The 21,162-nt window shown below is 37.5% G+C and overlaps 1 protein-coding gene across 2 annotated transcripts; it reads right to left on the reverse strand.

The window, feature by feature from the left end:
* Positions 1-1,036: 1,036 nt before the first annotated feature.
* Positions 1,037-18,893, reverse strand: LOC105386890 (fatty acid synthase). 2 transcript variants are annotated; one of them, XM_048626623.1, is made up of 36 exons: positions 18,630-18,893; positions 18,170-18,362; positions 17,858-17,975; positions 17,483-17,686; positions 17,275-17,391; positions 17,017-17,195; positions 16,450-16,592; positions 16,096-16,299; positions 15,439-15,625; positions 15,178-15,337; positions 14,870-15,039; positions 14,621-14,772; positions 14,348-14,531; positions 14,037-14,185; positions 13,699-13,883; positions 13,384-13,503; positions 13,070-13,179; positions 12,734-12,924; positions 12,455-12,618; positions 11,976-12,218; positions 11,481-11,580; positions 11,198-11,311; positions 10,990-11,108; positions 10,546-10,696; positions 10,126-10,297; positions 9,920-10,032; positions 9,663-9,830; positions 9,402-9,574; positions 9,122-9,291; positions 8,718-8,928; positions 3,175-3,283; positions 2,783-2,930; positions 2,392-2,510; positions 2,124-2,300; positions 1,919-2,021; positions 1,037-1,699 (listed from the first exon to the last, which is right to left on the reverse strand). In XM_048626623.1, exons 1-36 carry the CDS (start codon positions 18,780-18,782, stop codon positions 1,089-1,091), a joined length of 6,084 nt encoding a protein of 2,027 aa, XP_048482580.1. In that variant the 5' UTR covers positions 18,783-18,893; the 3' UTR covers positions 1,037-1,088. The 2 variants fall into 2 exon arrangements, with proteins under 2 accessions (XP_048482580.1, XP_048482581.1); XM_048626624.1 differs by having other exon boundaries at positions 8,718-8,924; positions 9,121-9,291; positions 18,630-18,891.
* Between the last annotated feature and the right edge of the window lie 2,269 nt (positions 18,894-21,162).

The raw sequence follows: 21,162 nt of genomic DNA on the forward strand, positions 1-21,162 counted from the left end.
AAATGCTTTTAGCATTAAGTCCACCCTTTGTACCTTTATTTGTAATACTTGTACAATAAAGAGTTAAATAAAAAATTATTCATTTTCATATACCATACATATTACATAGCTTAGGTATTCATACTTTTTAGTAGCTGGTGCGGTTTCTTATTTTTATCATATCAATTACATAGGCAAAAATATTATAAACGTATGCTTTTATTGTAATCAGTCAGCATAGGTATTGAATTAATAATTAAATAAAGTGACGTGCGTTACAGTTATGTTATGTACGCATGTTTGACCTATATATACTACAATATTATAATTACGTTATTCAGTTCTAGTTCGGGTCTGTACGTTAGTTCATATCCCCGTAAGAGCATCGAACACTCTGTTCAGAAACTTGGGCTTTTTTCGACCCAGATTAAGAATATGTGCAAGTGATCTGAGATATCACGAAGCGTGTTCTTTCACAATAAGAGCGCTATAGAAGTAGATAGATAGAATATTCTTTATTTATACACAAGAAAAGTAGTATAGAGCCTTTCTCTATATTTTACTGGTAGGGGACCAAGAGGTCTCACCCTGGCAAAAATGGCCTACTATATAGGACTTTCAGGGGTCACTTCTTGCTAATTCATTCCGCAGTCATATTCATAAAGCAGGTTTCTATTCTAACCCTATCTCCTGGGGACTTTCATCCGTCGCTAAGCACTCACTTATTTAACTTTCACCAGTCTGACCAGGGCGTCTGTGCACCAACATGGTAACTATTTTCTGCTACCTAATAGGTATCTATCCTATTCTATTCTGTGTGAGGGTGTAGGTACCTGCATCTGGCTATCTCGAACGGAACCTTTGGCATAAAATATAATTTAAATCATCTACACTACATTATTAGGCCTTTCCTTCCCCGTACAATGTGCTGCTTTAGGTAATAATTGTGTTCACAAGATGAGGTTAATAAGAATTTCCATATTATATTTCTTTAAATAGCTATTCGTCCTTCCACATAAATACATAGGTACTTAGGAGAAAAAATAAAACACGATAGTAAATGATTGCTTTTGCCTGGGTCATCTTTATTTCAACCGTAAAATAAAATTTTAATCATCAAACTCTCTGTCTGGGCACCTAAATATATCCCTGTTAAGAATGTAAGTATCACATAGGTTTCTGCTCTGGAATTTCTCAATAATATCAATACCAAGATGTCTGTTGATGAGGTTGGCACAGCGAAGGTCGTTCAGTACATCTGCGTGGGTAGTGGGCAAGTCGTACACTATCGTCTCTTGTTGCGAATAGCGGGAAAGGCCAAGATCAGCCGGGGCCGCTGCAGGGTGGCTGGTGGAGCGGAGAAGTACGAGCTGGGACCGTAGAGGAGAAGCCCTGAGTCGTTTTCCGTCGTATTTCCGGGCGTGCTGTATGCGCGAGTACGATGACAGGATGACTCCTCGAGCATACTGCGCTGAGAAAGGAATGCGGCCGCGGAGAGTGAATATGAAGGATTCTACTTTTTCTTCCCAAGATTTGGCTTTCTGCAGACGTGTTGTCAGCAACTCCGAAGTTTCGCCACTCATGAGTTTGTACAGGTGTTGTGCCAGAACATCTTGAAGTTTGGCATCGTCTGTAGCTCCCGCCTCTTGTAGAGCGTTTTCCAAGGAATTAGAGAAAGTATCGGGACTGGCGTCACCACAGTATACAACTCCTGTGAGACCTGTAATGAAATAATAACATATACATAATGATTATATGAGTTATTTACGATACATTTATCGATATCGATAAATATATTTTACTTATGGGTAATTTCGGGAATTTTGAAAATACCTATAAGTACCTACAATTAAAATTATTATTGAAAATGCCATCTTTGAAGACATAGATTTATTTTATTTAGGTATTATTGTGATTTATGACTTGAAATTAAACTTACCATGCTCTTCGAGGACAGCTGCTATCTCCAAGGCGACTTGAACACCAAATGAATATCCCATGAGGTAGAACTTTCCTTGTGGGTTGACTTTCTTCAAAATCTCCTAAAAATAAATATCACGAGATTAGTTATTTGTAACTTCATATTATGGGTTGGCTGTGATACGTGGGATAATAATTATATGTGGGGAGAAGATAGTACAAACCATTGCAAGACGATTTCCCATTTCCGTGACATTTTCATCGACATGTCCTATTCCAGGTGGAAAGGCGATTGCTGGAATTTTCACTCGTTCACAAAGATTGCTGAAGTTATCGTAATCTCCGTCAAAACCGGGAATTAGCACTAAGTAATCTTCGTTTCGGTCAAACTCTTCAGCACGCTGAAAATTAGGAATAAAAGGGTTAAAAATGAAAATAGGAAAGGAAACTTAGGTATGTTATTATTTTAACTGCAGTTTCCGAATAACTTACCGTGGTTTTGCCTCTAGCGAGAGTGGGTAATAATACCATGTCAGAAGTAATTAAGAGTTCATCAGTGTTAACATGGTTGAAGTACACGCTGAGACCAGAAATTTTATTTTTATGTCCATCTGTAAAAAAGTAATATATTACAATACTCTTACAAATATATTGAAAAATTTTAAAGCAATTTACAGTTTGTTGATAAAGTAAATCTGATGCAAAGATTGTAATGTGTGTCTGTGCACCTGTGGCACCAATGCTTCATCAAAATCTCTTCTGAAGTTACGAGCTGATTTTTTATGTACTTATGGGGAGTTAACTCCTTTCTGGAGTTAATCGATTTTGAAAAATATCTAAACATTTATAGTTATAGTTATGTTACTTCACTATCGTTGCATACCTTCATTAGCGTTGTTCGTTGCTGATTGAACCTGGGCAACAAGCGCTGGGTTCTTGGATCTGACGGCCAGTTCCAGCAACTCTATTGCCTCAGCAAACGACACCTCTTCCCCCTTGTTACTTGCCAAGCCCACCCACCCATTGACGAACTGCAAAATGATTGTTTTTATTAGTATAGAATATTTATTAATATAGCTACATCATATTATTACTTGCCGCCTTTTTAATTACTATTTATAACTTTATAGTTTGTAACTGTGTTGTTTACAATATAGTGTAAATAAATTCGTCGCGAGCAATGAAAATGTACCAGTGAAACGTTTTAATTGTTGGCGAGTGTATAGTTTATTCAATATTTATCTAAAGTAAGTGACGGGTCAAATTAGTGTTTACCTTATTTACCCTTGGAAGGGTCAGCATAGTGGCAGGGAGCCCGTCTTGAACCCTTTTTGAACAAATGTATTCTCCAATATTGACAACCTCATTCATGACAACAAAACATCTGAAAATGGGTTTTATATTATATTATTGAACTTATCATATGCAACAGTTAGCCATCTTCGCAAGATAACCATGGGTGTAGCAGAAAATGAGCTATAGAATCAATGGATAGAATTGTTAAAACTAAGAATTGTAACACAAAAACATATATGCCCCCCCCCCGCGCGCCATCGAACTGTACGGACGTGTTTACATATCGCTCCTATACAATCACAAAAATAAAGTCGTTTATCAACAAATTTTACACCAATAGTTTTATAAACAAGTAAATAATTCTTTATTCCTCCAAAATCAAGAATCTGTGTGTGAAATTATAGTGTGTGTGAACCGTGAAGTGCGTTAGTGCTAAAACTAAGGTCTAATTCACCGACCTACCCCACACAAACCAAAGTAAACAACACTAAGCAAGCGCCTGAATTTATAATCATAGACATTCATAATTTCTACGTTATTGCCTGCAACTGGCACTCTTTTCTCCATCTGATCTTCAGCCTGTATTATAACAATGCTTCGCTCACCGGCCAAGGAAACGAGCACCAGCAAGTCCAACACGTCGCCCTCGCGCTCCGACTCTGATATCCCTAAGCTGTGTAAACAATCGCAACCATTGCATAACATAACAGACAATTCTACCAAAGGACGAAATGCAAAACGCCGCCGAGCATCAGGTGAAAGTTCAGCTGACAGTAATAACTTGTCCGATTTTAAAAATGAAATTAAAGACATGATTAAGGAGATGATGTGTGACCAAAATTCCCGATTAGACACTTTCGAGCGTTACATTAAGGAGATTAAATGCCACTACACAAAAATCCAAGATACTAACAACACTATAGAAAAATCCATGAACTACATGTCAGATCAGCTTACCTCATTGGAGGCCAACATTGCCTCCCTGGATAAAGAGCGGAAAACTATGTTACTTCAGCTGTCTTCGCTACAGGACAAAATATACTCGTTGGAGCGAGATGCGATTAAAACATCGATTGAAATTCGCAATGTGCCGAAACAACCACATGAAACAAAGGATCAGCTCTTCCTTCTTGTACAAAAAGTAACAAAAGCACTAAGCGTCGATCTTCAAAGCACCGAAATACGGGACGTCCAGCGACATCCCTCAAAGAAAGAACAAAAAACCTCCACTGTAACAATTGAGTTTTGTAACACGCTGACGAAACATCGCCTTCTGGATTCAGTAAAGGATTTTAATAGACAAAACTCAACAGAAAAACTTAGTTCTTCAACCATTGGTATCGACAACCAAAAAATCCCAATATACATCGCCGAGAAACTTACGCCACATGAAAAACAGCTCTTCTTCGTCGCCCGCAAGTTCGCTAAAGCAAATCAATACGCATATTGCTGGACATCGAATGGGCGTGTCCTCATTAGGAAAGATAGTACGAGCCCCTACGTTGTAGTTAAAAATGAGTCACAACTAGAAAACATGTCTAATGCTAATAGTAATTCTAGTAAATGACTAACAGATTTATCCAATTGCGTGTATAACCTAAACTATATTTACAAAAAAAATATGTTATTTGTATTTGTTACCATGTTTAAAACTTGTAAACTATCACACTCACACATTCTCATAACACTCACGATAAAAAACATACTTATTAAAAACTACTCACTACATTATTTGTCTATTTTCACCTACCTAGTTGCTACATATTCATATTGTCAATATTTACACACCTACTTAACTAAGTATACCTACTCACTTGTATACATGCTATACATGCCTACAATACCAGCCTTTTTACCTTTTAACTCTGTCTTTCATCAAAATAATTCGCTATGAATCATACAATGAACTTGAATACAGATATCGACCTACTGTCTTTATCTGATGTTTTCAGGTGCATTCCGGAAAACTGTCTAAGCCATATAAGTGATCCTAATAAGCTACTAAAAATCTTTACTCAAAATATCCGATCAATAAATCGTAATTTTTCTAGTTTAGAAACTCTATTGCATCGAGTACCTTTTGAAAGTGATGTACTAGTTTTGACCGAGTGCTGGTTACCATGTAAAACAAATTCTACTATACCTATCTTAACTAATTATTCTATGCACCAAACTACAAAACACTTAAATCAAAGTGACGGGGTAGTTATTTATATTAAATCACACCTTTCCTTCTCCACTGAAGAGATAAATTTCAATAATAAATGCGCATCTGGCCTCATTATTAAGTTGGGCACATCTACAGCCATAGTGTGTATTTATCGATCCCCTTCAAATGAAAATATTGATGACTTCTTGCTATCACTAAAATACATACTTCCCTCGCTATCCTCGTTCAAATCAGTAATCTTAACTGGTGACATTAATATCGGTATTGAAACTGCGACAAAAGATTCACGTAGGCACGATTATCTCACAAACCTCGCGTTTCATGGCTACCTACCAGCTCATACCATACCTACACGAGAAAACAGCTGCCTCGACCATCTCATACTTCGAACAAAACTACCATCTACCACCCTAGTTATTGAAACAACTGTAACCGACCACTTTGCCACCTTGTTATGCCTTGAGACTAAATATACTCGTTGTTTTACCGCCTCTGTGATTACGACAACAAACTATGAAACCCTGGATGAGACCATGAAATGCCTAGATTTATCTCCTATTTTCTCTATTGAAGACCCAAACGTAGCTACAAATGCCATAGTACAACAACTTTCTCAGGCTATTCAGGTAAATAGTACTGAAAAGTCAATAAAAAAAAACAAAAGAATATTTAAGCCATGGATCACACCAGGATTGCTTAGATGTATGAGTAACAGAGATAATATGCATAAAAAAATGAAGAAATCTCCTGAAGACGAGATTCTTAAACTAACATATAAAAGATATAGAAATTTCTGTACAAAAATTCTTAAAAAGGTAAAAAGACAGTTTGATACACAGGAACTTAATAAAGCAGGTAAAAATAGCAAACTACTTTGGAAATCCATAAAAAATATTACAAATACTTCGAAAAATAAAGAATCTCCTGTACAACTTCTAGATACTTCATCTTCAAAAACAAACTCGTGTAATTTTATTAATAATTTCTTCGTAAATATTGGCAAAAAACTGGCAGATAATATTGAACATATTAAACCAAATATAACCCCTCCAAAATCTATATATCCAAACAAAAAAACCTCGCTCTCTTTAATACCAACAGATCCCGATGAAATCATTTCGATTATTCGCTCCCTGAAACCTAATGCCGCCACTGGCCATGACGGTATCTCAACCACTTTTTTAAAAAGATACTCCCCACTTCTTGCTCCGTACCTATCCCACATTTTCAATAACTGTTTCCTCACTGGCATTTTCCCTACTGCCTTTAAAAAGGCAGTCGCTTCTGTCCCCACTTTTGTATATGGGATGTATGATAACATCCCATATACAAAAGTGGGGACAGAAGCGATATTAACAATTATAGACCAATTGCCATCCTCACTTCTCTTTCGAAAATTCTTGAACGCCTCATCAACAATAGACTCATCAACTTCCTTGAAAAAAACAACATACTGTCAAGTCAACAATTTGGCTTCAGGAGGAACAAATCAACAAACCATGCAGTCCATGAACTAATTAATAATATTGTAGAAAACATCAATGGTGGTAAAAAGGTGTTAACTATCTTTGTTGATTTGGCTAAGGCTTTCGACACTGTCCCCATACCTATGTTGCTACTGAAAATGGAGAAAATGGGAGTTCGGGGCCAGCAACTTCATCTTTTTGAGGACTACCTGTCGGGACGTTCTCAAGTTGTTAAAGTATGCGATTATATAAGCAATGAACTACCGATTTCATACGGAGTCCCACAAGGGAGTATCTTGGGCCCAACGCTGTTCCTTCTATTTATTAACGATCTCTGTAATTTGAATCTTCCCCAAGGTACCATTGTCTCTTTTGCTGATGACACCGCCGTAACTTTTTCCGCCAAGTCATGGGAGATGGTTCAAGTTGTAGCCCAAGAGGGGCTTAATAGTCTTCTAGACTGGCTGGTCTATAATTCTTTAACTATAAACACATCTAAAACTAAATATATAACTTTTTCCCTTCGTCAAACATCACAACCAAAAACTGCAATAGCTCTTAAAGCACACACATGTAAAAATCGTACCCTAAGCCACTGCAACTGCCCGAAAATATTGCAAACAGATAATATCAAGTATTTGGGAGTAATTGTTGATAAATATCTAAATTTTAAACTTCACAGAGAACATGTTACTTCTAGAATTCGTAAGTTGATCTATGTATTCAAAACTCTTCATCATGTAGCGAAACCTATGTTATTGCGCGTGGTTTACTTTGCACTATGCGAATCAGTTATTTCATATTGCATAACAGTATGGGGTGGGGCTGCAAACACTATACTGAAACCACTGGAAATAGCCCAACGAGCTATTCTTAAAATTGCTACTTTCCGCCCAATTCTCTTCCCCACCGCCGAACTATATAAAAATATCCAGGTTTTATCAGTTAGAAAGATTTTCATCCTAAACACAATTCTCCTCCAACATTCTGTCACACCATTTTCAGAAATAAAGAAACGCCGCAAAGATAAAATATGTATATTACCACCTTCAAATTTTGCGTTCACAAATAGATTTTTTTATCACCTAGGCCCATTTTTGTATAATAAAATAAATGCATCTCTCCCAATTCATCCTCTAAGCCGCTACGAAGCTAAAACCATAATCAAAAAATACCTTTTACAGATGACTTACGATGAAGTTGAAATCTACCTCTCTGGTTATGATTAGCATGTTTGTTTTTTTTTTTATTTTTATTTTTTTATAACGTTACAAGTGGACAAATATACACACATACACTTATATCTTATATACACAACTCACACACACGTACACACACACACACACACACACACACACACACACACACACACACACATACACACACACACACACACACACACACACACACACACACACACACACACACACACACACACACACACAGACACACACATATAACACATCCTTGCATGCTTTTATATATTTTTTTTTTATTTTATAAATTTAACGCTACTTTTAAATTAATTTGAATTGCATTTAATAATGTAATATTAATCACATAATTATAAAAATCAATAATCTAACTTTAAAATAATGTACAATTCCTTGTTATTCTTCTTTAAATCCCGATACACGGGGTCGGGCCTGTTGTTCCTTAATACAGGTTTTGTGTAAACCTATCTAGGACGACAGCTAATCCTTAATCAGCTTATGTACATTTTTAAAAATAATTCTAACATTAACCATAGTTGTTTTAATTAAGTTAAAATAAACTAACAAACTATTTAACTACCTGATTGTGCACGTATTTAAAACTGTACTGTAAAGAATTCAATAAATAAATTAGTATTATATTATTATTATTATTATATATGCTAAACTCACTTCAGTGACTGGAAGGATTTTCTAGTAGCTGCATCCAACTTCTCCAGTGCCATCTTCAAATCTGTTTGTGACTCGTTTGATATGGTGATATAATATACGCCTTCAAGTGGGCCCATATCATTGCATTTACTCAATAAGGCTTGAATCTTTTCAGCATTCACTTGTTTTTCGTTCGAAAGTGCAACTTTAGCCAGTTTTTCCCAATTTCTGTGAAAACCAAAAATAAATATTAATCCCATGCACATCTCATCATCACGACCCATCACGTCCCCACTGCTGGGGCACGGGTCTCCTTCCAATGAAGGAAGGGTTTTTAGGCCTAGTCCACCACGCTGGCCTAGTGCGGGTTGGTGGACATCTAATTTATTAAATTTATTCAACGCCTTATTCTTGAATGTCTTACTTGAGTTTGTAGCGCATGTATCCGTCAGACTTGATGTTTGTCTGTTGTTGGCGATGCAGCAATATGTTCCGAGCACCTCGAGCTATCAGGCCATCGACGACGCGGCCAGTCAGCGTGTCGTCGGTGCCGGCACTGATCACCAGGTGACTTCCAGTGGGAGATACCGTGAGCCTGCATCAATAAGTAACATATTATCTTATGTTCATGTAATATTTCTTCATGCGAAAACAATGCAACGACTGTTTGACATTAAAATATGGAAGTTTAAGGAGTACACTTACTTTGGCGTGGCAGACAGGGCATTTCCATCAAGACGCAACAAGACCCTGCCACGGTGTTGGCTTGAGGCCAACAAATTAAACGCTCTCGCCGCTTCGTTTGCTTCTAAAGTCAGACGACTCAGGGGGCGGACATATCCTTTAGCTATGCCTTCGCTAACCATTAATTGTAAATCCTAAAATGAAATAACCAGAACTGTTAAAGGGTAGGTTCTTTTTGATTTAAAAACCTTATTTTTTTAATATATAAATTTGATACTTTACCCTCATGATTTGTTCTTTATCGGGTGCCGTGAATAATCCAGAGAAATCTACGGCAGTGTAGCTTCTAGCCTTGGTCAAGAAACTCATGCCAAAATCAAAGTTCTCCATTGTTGTAATCTGGCTGGTATCAATTACAATACCAGAAGCAGCACAACACTTAATGGCGTCCTGAAGGAATAAAGATTATAAATTATAGTATAATATGTATTTATAAAACAGGAAAAAAGACCTAAAATTATGTTCATTAAAATTCTTACGTTTTTAATTTCTCCTTTAAGTCCTGAAATAACGACATCACATCCTTCTCCTTGTGTTTTGGCTAAGACCATGTCACTGAACGAAGAGTCTCGAGAGTTTCCAATGTGATCCTCTGAAAATAATTGATGGTAGGTTCTTATTTATCAAGTTTATAAGGAAAACATAAACATACCTATGTCAAATTTAAAAAGTTCGTTGTATTTACCTGGGATAGCTGGATATATCTTCCTTAAAAAGTGTTTCTTCTTAGTGTCACTGACTGAAGCAAACACCGTGCAGTCGTGAGCCAGTGCTATAGATATAACGGCCATACCAAGAGCTCCTGTTGCCCCATTTACTAGGATCTTCATCCCCGGTGTCAGTTCGCTTTTGATACCCTAAAACAGCACAAGCCTTAGTGATTGTTAACGTTGAACTTGCGGAAGCGTAGCGGGTGCAGTCATCTAACTAGATCGCACGTTCGTTTAGTTCGTTGTATTAAACTTTCATATCAAAAACGTCATTTGTTTGAAATATAGTAACCGCACCCGCTACCGCGTACGAGAGGTCAATAACAGCATTTACTAATTTCATTATAATTTACGAGTTGGTGCCTACCGAACCCATTCCAATGAGGAATACTTACAAGGCAGTAGAATGCGTGTGCGTATGGCAAAGGAACCGTGGCAGCGTCTTCAAGACTCCAGTGGTTGGGAACTGGCCACAGCAGGGAGGGGTCTGCTGCGAGCCGGGTAGAGGCCGCGCCTCCACGTACAATACCCATTACGCGCACCCCGCTACAAAATAAATAAAAATCAGCCTATGTATTAATCGAGCCAATTAAAAAACATCAGTCAGGTGGTACCTGACGTTTCATTATAAAGGGGCTGCGAAAAACATGTTGCAAAGATATTAAAAAAATATTGTTTCTTGTAAGTACTCAATTTAGCCATACCAATAGAGGAGTTAGGCACAGGCAATAGTTATAAAAGGAGGGAAAGTTTTAAAAAATAATAATATCTCTTCTTTCTGTGGTTCAAACACGCTTGCTCTGTAAGATGATATGAGCTTGCTGTATTGAGCTTGGTACCTTTTGGTTTTGCCACTGAAGTCCATTCCGTATCCAACATTGTAGTCTTCTAGCTCAAGAGGTACAGAATCACCTAATGCCTTTTTAGCATCACGAACATTTAATCCAACGTAGTCAACCTGTCATTATAGAAAAATATGTTATTTTAAAACGTTCAAACGGTTTATAAATAAGACACAAAATATCATTAAAAACATAACCAAATTACCTTGACTTCAATATCATTAGCCGTAGGTGGCACACCTTGTTCCCAGTGCAGGGTGTTTAGATCACCATATTCAGAACTCCTCAATGTAACGTTCAGGTTTTCATTGTCTATACTCTGAAATATATGAACATACATATATTAAAAATCAGGATTTATACTTGTAGACTAAATTCATGCAAATTTATTTATTTAAAATTACGACTATGTAAAATGTAACAGGTGCTAGAAAAACTTATAACTGTAGACTAAATAAATTCTAATAATATTGTGTATAAAGTATTACCTGTATTACTTGTGCATTTGAGGATTTCAAAGCAATTTGTTTGGATAATTTAGGTGGCAGGTCCCGGAATTTAACATTAGTTATGGCGACTCCCCCGCATCTGTAATAAGGCAAAGTGGTTAGGTTAAATTAGTGGATCTAACCGTCTCAGTGTTGACGTTTCTGCAAAATACTATTTATCACCAGCAAGGATTGTACGGGTTAAAAACCTTTGCCTTCGAGCTTGTTCTTGAAAATATGCTCGAGAATACTGCCCAAAACAGTTTCATTTTCGAAATTACTTCTGATTCTGACTAGTCATAGTCAAACAGTCTATCCGAGGTTGGGCGCATTTCTGCTACGATGCATCAATAATTATCGTTGGTGAATCCACCAGTTGGTGAGCCAGTGGGCTGGTTTAATGTGACGATTTACTTTGAGAATAAAATTGTAGCAGCACTACAGTTCTTAACACATTACATCACTACAAATGTTATTATCAAATCCTGTGATTACCTCGCAGTTTCAAGATTTTTCAGATAGTTAGCTTCAAGTACGAGCTGCTTGCTAGTTATGTAGTGTTCGTGCAGGTTGATCTGCAATCGCTGGATGTATCGGGGCTGGGTTATTCCATTGTAATCGCAACGAAGTGTTCTGAACTGTATCAGGGCGTCCAGTAAACTGATCCAGTTATTTTTCCATGTAACTTGGGCTCGTGTCATCTCTTCATTGGCACTGGCAATGCTTCGCAGCTCGCCCCTAGAAGATAATTAATAAGTAAATGAATTATTAACTTAATTATTTTTAGATCATATTATGTAGGTTATTCACTGTATATCTTTTATTATTAGATATTTATTCTAATTTATAATAAGTACTCTATATCTTAGATACAATAATTTAAATTAGTGCTGTTTACAAATAGTTAATTTGTACCTCAATAATTTTTCAAAGAATATTGTGTTACCGTATTATTATAAGATTCAAAAACATACTTGTAATAAGATCCCTTGTCGTGGAAGATTTTATATATGTCCTCTTGAGTGAGACTCAAATCAGTTTTTTCGTCTTCATCTTCCTGTCTGAACAATTGGTTTGCTGATGTAGGCACGACTATGACTTCCCCACTGATAACGACGGTATTATCATCATCTAATACCTGTAAAAAGTGGAGGATGTAAGATGTATCCGGATTTATTATTACTCTATGTTAAGAAAATGTAAGTTTAAGCTTAAACTTACATTTTGTTGATAATGTAGTTCAAAATACGTACCTCAAAATCACCATTTCCTTTGGTTATTTGCACATGGAGTTGTAGCACCTTGTCTTCGTACAAGCGCGGCTGCTTGTTCAAGTTTAGGTTACTGAACTGCACCGATATTTGTCTCAGAGGAGATCCCAATAACATAGCCAAGGTATCCCACACACAAACCAAACAGGCGCTGTATGGGAATAATGTTTCTCCTGAAAAACAAAATGAATTAGGGTTGGATGAAATACGTATCAAGTTTTAGTCCTACATTATTATGTACAATGAAGAGTTTTATTTCATTTGCCTACATATTTGAATTAACCTTATCTATATATATTTCTTAATTAATATAATTACCTTCATGTATATTTCCCTTTAAGAAACTGTATTCATCATCATGCACCGAAATCGTAAATGTAGTAGCCCCTGCAACGCGTCTGTTATAGGTGCGCTCTAGCGGTAGACTCCTGTAACGGAATTAAATGTTTAATGATAGGTTCTTGTTAAACTAGGGTTATTGAAACAAATCTAAGAACAGGATCAAGTAGCCAAAGTAAATTTTCTAATAAAAAACTGAAAATCTCGTATACCGTTGCTATTCATTAGCAACATCGTTAGTGATTATTTTGACCATTTATAGTTTCCTTAATTTAGATAGCAATAGAACATACCATTTTTCGAGATGGGCCCATTCAATCATGTGGGACAGACCACGTGTTTCCGTTGACACAGGATACTCAATTCGAGGATACAGAGCTTGTAGTTTAGGATTGTAGCCGGCCATGTACAACCTAAAAACAAAATAGGTTGTTATAATAAAATTAGGATAAAGGTATAGAAATATGAAGTGCACGGGTACCTAAATCATTCAACACTCCATCGTCGGTGTATCACGTGTAAGTCGTGTTAGTCACTGTCCTATTAGTGACGCTGGGCTAGACTTGAATACGAGTAAATAAACAAATAAATAATCCACATTCACTCACTTGCCAATGGCTTCTAACAGGAAAAGAGCATTATCAGCATGGCCACGTCTTGTCAGCGGGATATTGATGCAGTTGCTGTGCAGAGAGCGCTTCAGAATCGCCTGCAGGAGCCCGTGAGGAGCGACCTCTATTACAACAGCATTTGAAGGGACTTGTTCCGAAGTTTCTTCAAAAAGCACGGGGTTCTGTAAATGGAATTTATGTTTAGGACTGTTACATACATAGTTATTATAAATTTGTACATGGCAAGACTCGAACCCACGGCCTCACGAAACAGACCCGATTCCATATTCGTTACGCAACCACCACTCTTTATTAATTTATTTATTATTACTTACCAGTAAATTGTTGGTGTGGTACTCGGCTGATGAGAATGCAGCCAGAGGTTCGTCCCATCTCTCTTTTGGAATGGATGTGGAAAGCCAGCGCTTGCTGCGAGGCTTAGGGGATTTGATGACGTCCTTCAAATACTTCAAAAGTGCCGGACCTGTGCATAAATTCTACTGCGTTAATACCTAAACAGAAATCTATAGAAATGCGGACACCTCTCAGTCATATTTTATTTAGTTTGCTTGATTTGGGACTCTGACCGGAACGTTGCTTGTTTGTATCTGAGCGTCAAGAATAAAGTAATCTACTTATAACTTACCCGCTTCTTGGATGTATCTTGAGTGGTACGCAATGTTGGAGCAAGGCACTTCCCTGGCGAAAATTCCTTGGGCCGTTAACTTCGCCACAAATTGACGCATCGCATCCGACGGACCGGATATGGTGCAGGATTCCGAAGAATTATGGCAAGCCACTTGTATTTCTGGCGGGCATAAGTCTACGATCTGAAAGTAAATTTACATGAAATTTAATTTTTACTCATATTATTTGATCATGTAGGTAATTGAAAAGTAATATAAAGTCGAGCTCTGACCTGTTTATATCCCAATCCTACAGCGGCCATGGCTCCATGAATGAAAGGAGTCTCCTTTGATACTAGCCCACGGCTGTAAGCAGCGAGTATAGTTTCTTCTGCAGTCATGCAACCATCAGCATACGCACAACCAAGTTCTCCTACACTGTGACCTAAAAATAAATAATCATGAATCATATAAGTACCCAATGGTCATTCTACGTAATCTATAAACTTATATATTTTATAAGAAATATTAGTAATATCTACCGATTATGTTATCAGGCACAATTCCCAATTCACGAAGAACATCAGTCAAACCAATTTGGACGGCAGCTATGCCAACGAAGGAGAACAAAATGTTGTCGAAGTGGGTTTTCTCGGGATTGGTAATAATGTGGATAATATCCAAGCCTTTTGGCTCCAAAACTCGGCGGCAGCTGAAAAATAAAAATACTGTGTCAACAATGTAAATATAAATCGCATAAAAATGTGGAAATTCTAAGTAGAAGGGTTTTTTTTTGTTGTATACAACATTGCAATAATTTACATTGAATAAAATATATTGATTTGCTTACCGTTCAATGGCGGCGGAAAATACAGGTATACGCATAAGCTGTGCTCCCATCCCCGCCCACTGAGAACCCATTCCGCTGTAGACGAACCAGAGCGGGCGCTTGGCATCGTCGCAATAGTCGGTTTTCTCGACAAGGCTAACCGTCTCATTTTTATTATTATCTGTAAAAAATTGTATGTAAGATATTTTGTAATACGATGGTAGTTTTTCAACTTCACTACTTTTGTACCTACGGCTGCAAAACGAGATACAATAAACTTACCAAGAATGGTGAACCCACGGCCCAAATGCCCTGAGATGGAATGTTCATGAATGTTGTGAAGCAGTCCGATTTCTTCAGGGTCCAACGGATGGGATTTTAAGTCATTGAAGATTTTTTGTACAGCTGACTCCTGCCTTCCCGATATCGCAACGAGATAAGGAATGCTTGACTTGTAACGGGATATATCCTGTTAAAATTAGAGTGAATTTACATAACATGTCTTTTATATACATAATCCTCAATGATGATAATGTGATGTGTTTTACGTTACTTAATATTACCTTTGAGATGTGGGTTTACCGGAGAATGCTCAAAATATCGTGGGTCCAGAAGGTTCGGAATGTAACAGTCCTTCAAAGATTAAATAAAAAAGGCACAGAGGTACTGAATACCATAAAAAGACGCAAGCTGGAATACTTCGGCCACATAATGCGAAACCCCAAGTACGAACTCCTCCAAGTAATAACACAGGGGAAAATACAAGGCAGGAGGAGGCCTGGGCGGCCAATGACATCATGGCTGCAAAATCTACGCCAGTGGTTCCAGCTGAGCACAGGAGAATTGTTCCGTGCGGCGGCCTCCAAGACGGAAATCAGCAGGATGATTGCCAACCTTCGATAGGAGACGGCACCAGAAGAAGAAGAAGAAGAATATTACCTTTGGTTTGTAGTGGCCTTTAAGTAGGGCGTGAACATTTTCGCCAAATAGTGACATATTGTTAACAGCAACATAGGAGCGGTTGAAACGTTGATGGTCGGTTACAACACGCATTTTTCCATTACGTAGAGCTTCAACATCATCACGAGGGTTTTCGCAGTGCAAGTTGGCAGCGAGCTTGCCGCTTTGATATCCAAGAAGGACCTATAATAAAAGTGGATTACTTGATTAAAACGGGTTAAATCATAAGCGACCAGCGATTTTTGTTGTATTTTAAATTTCAAGTCATGATATCTTCGGGTTGTTCACTGATTTTAAGATTTGTATGTATTTCAAAAATATTGGTAAAATTACCTTGGTAATTGCTGATGTACCACTAGCAGCTTCTGTGTGGCCTATGTTGGACATGACACTGCCAACGAAGAGCTGGTCAGATCTGTCTTTGCAGAAAACGTTTCCGATAGCTTCGAGTTCGCTCTTATCCGCTTCAGGATTGGCTGCAATATAAAGGTTCTATATTATTGATTTGTACAAAAGATCTATTAGTCTGTTGTATTTATTATAATATACAGTGCACTCTTTCCGGGCGCAGGTCCCACATTCTTATGTTTAGTCTGGTCGGAGATTTAGTTATCGTAAGCCACATAATGGGTAATAAATGTACGATAAAGCGGAAAGACTGTTTTTATGTCTTTATTGCATAATGACAAGGACGCAAAATGAATACTCAAATTAGTATACTAAATTACTAACAGTATTAAGCTGTAATTCTGAATTGCACAACGCCTAATAATGTGAAACACTAAATCACAAATCGCCTACTTCCTGTTTCACATTTGTGTTTGTGTGGTATAATCGCGCTTACATGTGATATTGTAATACAAATAAATACCGTTACATAAAGTGTTGCGTGTTAGGTACCTGATCCAACAGCTTCTACGTATTCTACAGCGGAAGGCGAGACGCCAGCTTCATCATAAAAGTCTTTCATGAATGATGTTAGTTTCGCAGGGTCGCGGTAAGGCCCTTTGGCATCTCCAAGAGTGGTAATCATCGAAGAATGATACTCAGAGTCTATATGGACCACTTCAGCATACACTCTAAAATATAAGCATAACATTAGTAAGTAATCATTTGCAGGCATAGTTTTTATCATTATTTAACATAGATTTGTAGTACCTTTTAGCATCTTTAGCTCTTTGCAACAACAAAATAGTAATTGCGTCACTTCGCGCGCACCCATCGGCGCATTTGTCGAATGATTTCGTTTTTCCATCCATACATAACTCTAATACTCTGAAAAGAAATAATTCCATTAATCCCATTTTTACCATCGTTTACTATGTCAGTAAAGTTATTAATTTTGCTACTGATGATTTAGAATTACCTGCCAATGCAAACAGTCGATTGAGCGTGCAGGCAAATATTGGAGCCTCCGACGATAGCGGCCTCGCACTGTCCTGACTTGACCGCCACATAGGCGCGCTGCAAGGCCACCATGGAACTCACGCAGGCTGAGTCCACGTTGATGGACGGACCCTTCAAGTTAAGCCAGTACGAGATACGATTGGCAAACATAGTTTTGCAGCATCTGCAAGCAACAGAAAGATATTTTTAGGATCTTGGATTTTACATATTATGGGTATCTAAATTATTATGTCTTATTTGAATGTCAAATATACGGTATAAAATATACATGTTAAAGATTTGTGACTGATGATGGACCCATACATGAGCTACTGTTAAGTATTTTGTCACTTACCCAATAAGACCGAATCCTTTTATGTGTTCACTATAAAACACAGCTTTATCAGTCTCGGACATTCCGGATCCGATGTAAACTCCTACTTTCTTATCAGAAAGCTCACCGGGGCTGATACCTGCACAAATAAAGTCGTAATACATATATTTTTTTACTTAACTGTATAATAGTTTTTGCACAAGTGGTATTGAAAGCTCGTCATTATAAATATATTTTTTTGAGTTAAGAAAATTCGTGTATATTTTAAATTTATTTTTTCTAAAACGTCACACATGGGATGGGTAATTGCATCATCTCTGAATTTGTGCTCACCAGCATCATAAAGAGCTTGGAAAGTCTGCTCCAGCAGCTTGCGGCTCATCGGCTCCATGTTCTTCCCCAGGCGGTAGTACACCTTGAAGAATTGGGCGTCAAACGTATTCAATTCCGGCGCTTTGCCATAATGCTCGGGCAGCTCAGGGTAGTAGCACTTCCAGCGAGGATTGTCCGAATTGATCGGGTTCACCTGCAATCATCACAATAATATCATATCTAATACGGTCACATCAAAACTCTCAGAAAGTAAATTACATGGGTGTATTTTTTTGAGATTTTGTTTAAACCCCAGGGGTTGTGTTGTATGTAACATTCATAACACAACCAAATATAATTATGGTCTGCAGTAAATAATGAGAAGCTTATCCCCTTATTAAGTAGAGGTTAAATCTAAATTGATTCGATTGTATAAAATTTCGTATCACCACCACTCAATTTCACTGAAGAATCATCATACCTTGTTGTACAGAATGTCCGAAAACTCCTGTATATTGCTAGATTCAGGATACATTCCTGACATCCCACTGATGACCACGGCATCCCCGTCGAGTCCTGGCTTCACAGGACTCAACTTCTCGGCTACATTCGGTTCCTGCGGTAGCGGCGCCATATTGATTTATGTCCTTTCTGGCCTGACAAATTAATAGCACAGATTAAATCACTGTCAAAAATGTGTAAATATGAAAATAATATTAGTATAGAGTTAAATCACTGCTAAATAATTTGTAACATACTTTGAGGAACAATGGACAAGCACTGTTAACCCCTTAAACGTGTTTGTGGTATTTTGGTGAACTCTTTTATATTTAGCATTAGAATGATTTGCGTTGATTAGCTCGCTTGCTGAATAATGATGCAAATCTTTTAATTACTTTGTCCATAAATGATTACTAATTGTAATTGGGGCATAAAACCCAGCGTCCAGTGTTAGCTGTGGTCAGTGGATTTATGCTAGTTTAAAAAATATATATTTGCCTATGTATTTTTGACCCGAAACGATAGGGTATATAAGCCATTATTATAAGCACGTTGTATTTTTATGCAGAATTTGCGAGATTGGAATTTGTGTTAAAGTTATTATTATCTTAAACTGTTACAGTTACAAACTTAGTCAGAGTAAAATCGTGGTGCTCATTGACAAACGAAACAATATTTCTTTGTAATTGTTATGGTTTGGCTTTTTGAACATAACAAATATAGCCGACCAAATACCATATTATAGTTTTAGCTGGAGCTTACAAGATAAGAATGTCGAAGATTTAACCACTTTTAAACGTTACCGATTAAAAGGTCTTGAACTTCAAATGACGTCACAGTGGTGCACTGTTTCATGTGACACGTTAATGTGACTTTGTAGAGTAAATAAATAAGAAAGCTGTAAATACTTATTAAATTATTCAATAACTGGGGCCTTATTGATAGGATGCCCCCGAACTAGTTCTATACTACATCCTACGCGATAGGGACTTAAAGATATCTGTTCGTGAGTTTAGTTGTTACGTAAACTAACTAGAAGTTTCCTATCACATTACATATTAAACTTTTTCATTAATATTTATAAATTAACATTTAAATTTCCAAACAATGTTACTAACATGTGTTAGAAGGTAATACAAAACTAAGCTGATTAGGTTTAACCATATTGGCCGGGTTATAAGGATACAATTTTATCGTAATAAATTGCCTGATAATATAATTGCTGTAAATTGGGGATTTCCATATTAGACACGACAGACGTTGACATTATGATATGTGTGTATTCCTATTTATAGTCAGTATAGTTTGCCATTTGCATTTGTCATTTGGACATCACTGGCCAAATAATCGTTCGGTGCTGTACATAGATTTCTCTGACCACATGCGGTAGTCGGTCCTGAAGGCTAGGGGACGTCCCATGCTACGTTGGCCTGTTCGTCCAGTAATCGTGCCATTTATATTATAGTACTAACAGTTATCAGTTTTTTGGCAGATTTGGATCTGTACTTTTTATTGTAGGATATAACTGGGTCTGACGGGAAAAGGATTAGTATATCCGATTTAATGTACTTTCTATTATTTAGGCTTTCCCACTTAATCAGTTGATATGCCCCGCTCTCTACAACTTCAGTTTTCACTTTTGAGGAAATTGGGGAGCCTTTTACTTACACAGATCTCTAGCTCTAACACGCACACACTCACGCCTTGTACTAATGTACTCCCTTGCGGGGTAGGCAGAGGTGCATTGCTGCACCCACTCTTCGCTAGAGTGTTATGTTAGTCCCAATGTAATAGGGGGCGGGCCTATTGCCATTTTACGGGCACATCCAAGACCCGAGAACAAATATCTGTGTTTAAAAAATTATATCTGCCCCAGCCGGGAATCGAACCCGGGACCTTCGGCTCAGTAGTCAGGGTCACTAACCACTACGCCATTCGGTCGCTACCTCTAGCACTAAACCCCCACTAAATTAAGAAACCACCTGGGTAGACCCAAATACCACCTCGGCTTAGATCTTATAGAAAGACAAACCCATCGATAATTGTATTCCGTCTACGTTAATTCCTGACATCATCAGGTCGCTGCCGACGTCGCCATGGCGGTGTAATAAGGCAGAGCTCTAAGTTCTCTGTCGAATTAGCTACTTACGTCATTTCGAAGACCTATTTAGACCTAAGGGTTATCGCGAGCGCGCTACTAGCCTAATAGTACTAGGTATTTCGTTCCATAGCAAGCTCGTACGTCATACACGGGCCTCACACTTACGTATTAGCATTATAATTTTAAAATGTGTCATTTTGTAAGACAATGGTTTTGTTTACGTTGGAAACTTTACATTCTGTTTTGTGATCACGGGTTCTTTGTTTTCAACAAAAATACTGTAAGTACTTACTAAATACTATGTAGTATACCTATACATATAATTCAATCATCAAAAGTCTATCTGATCTTCTGAAGCAGTAACCCTAGAAGCCTCATTTGTTTAATTCCCTTATTTTTATGTTTGATAACG

This window comes from Plutella xylostella, chromosome 16, assembly GCF_932276165.1.
Source record: "Plutella xylostella chromosome 16, ilPluXylo3.1, whole genome shotgun sequence".
Lineage (NCBI taxonomy): Eukaryota > Metazoa > Arthropoda > Insecta > Lepidoptera > Plutellidae > Plutella > Plutella xylostella.

Bases quoted from the DNA above. Each gene is read 5' to 3' on its own strand.
- LOC105386890 (XM_048626623.1), bottom strand. From the start codon at position 18,782: ATGGCGCCGCTACCGCAGGAACCGAATGTAGCCGAGAAGTTGAGTCCT. The intron at 14,186-14,347 runs GTAAGTTATAAG...ATTTATGCACAG, and splicing joins AAGATACATCCAAGAAGCGG to GTCCGGCACTTTTGAAGTAT. The intron at 9,575-9,662 runs GTAAAGTATCAA...ATTTCATTTTAG, and splicing joins ATAAAGAACAAATCATGAGG to GATTTACAATTAATGGTTAG.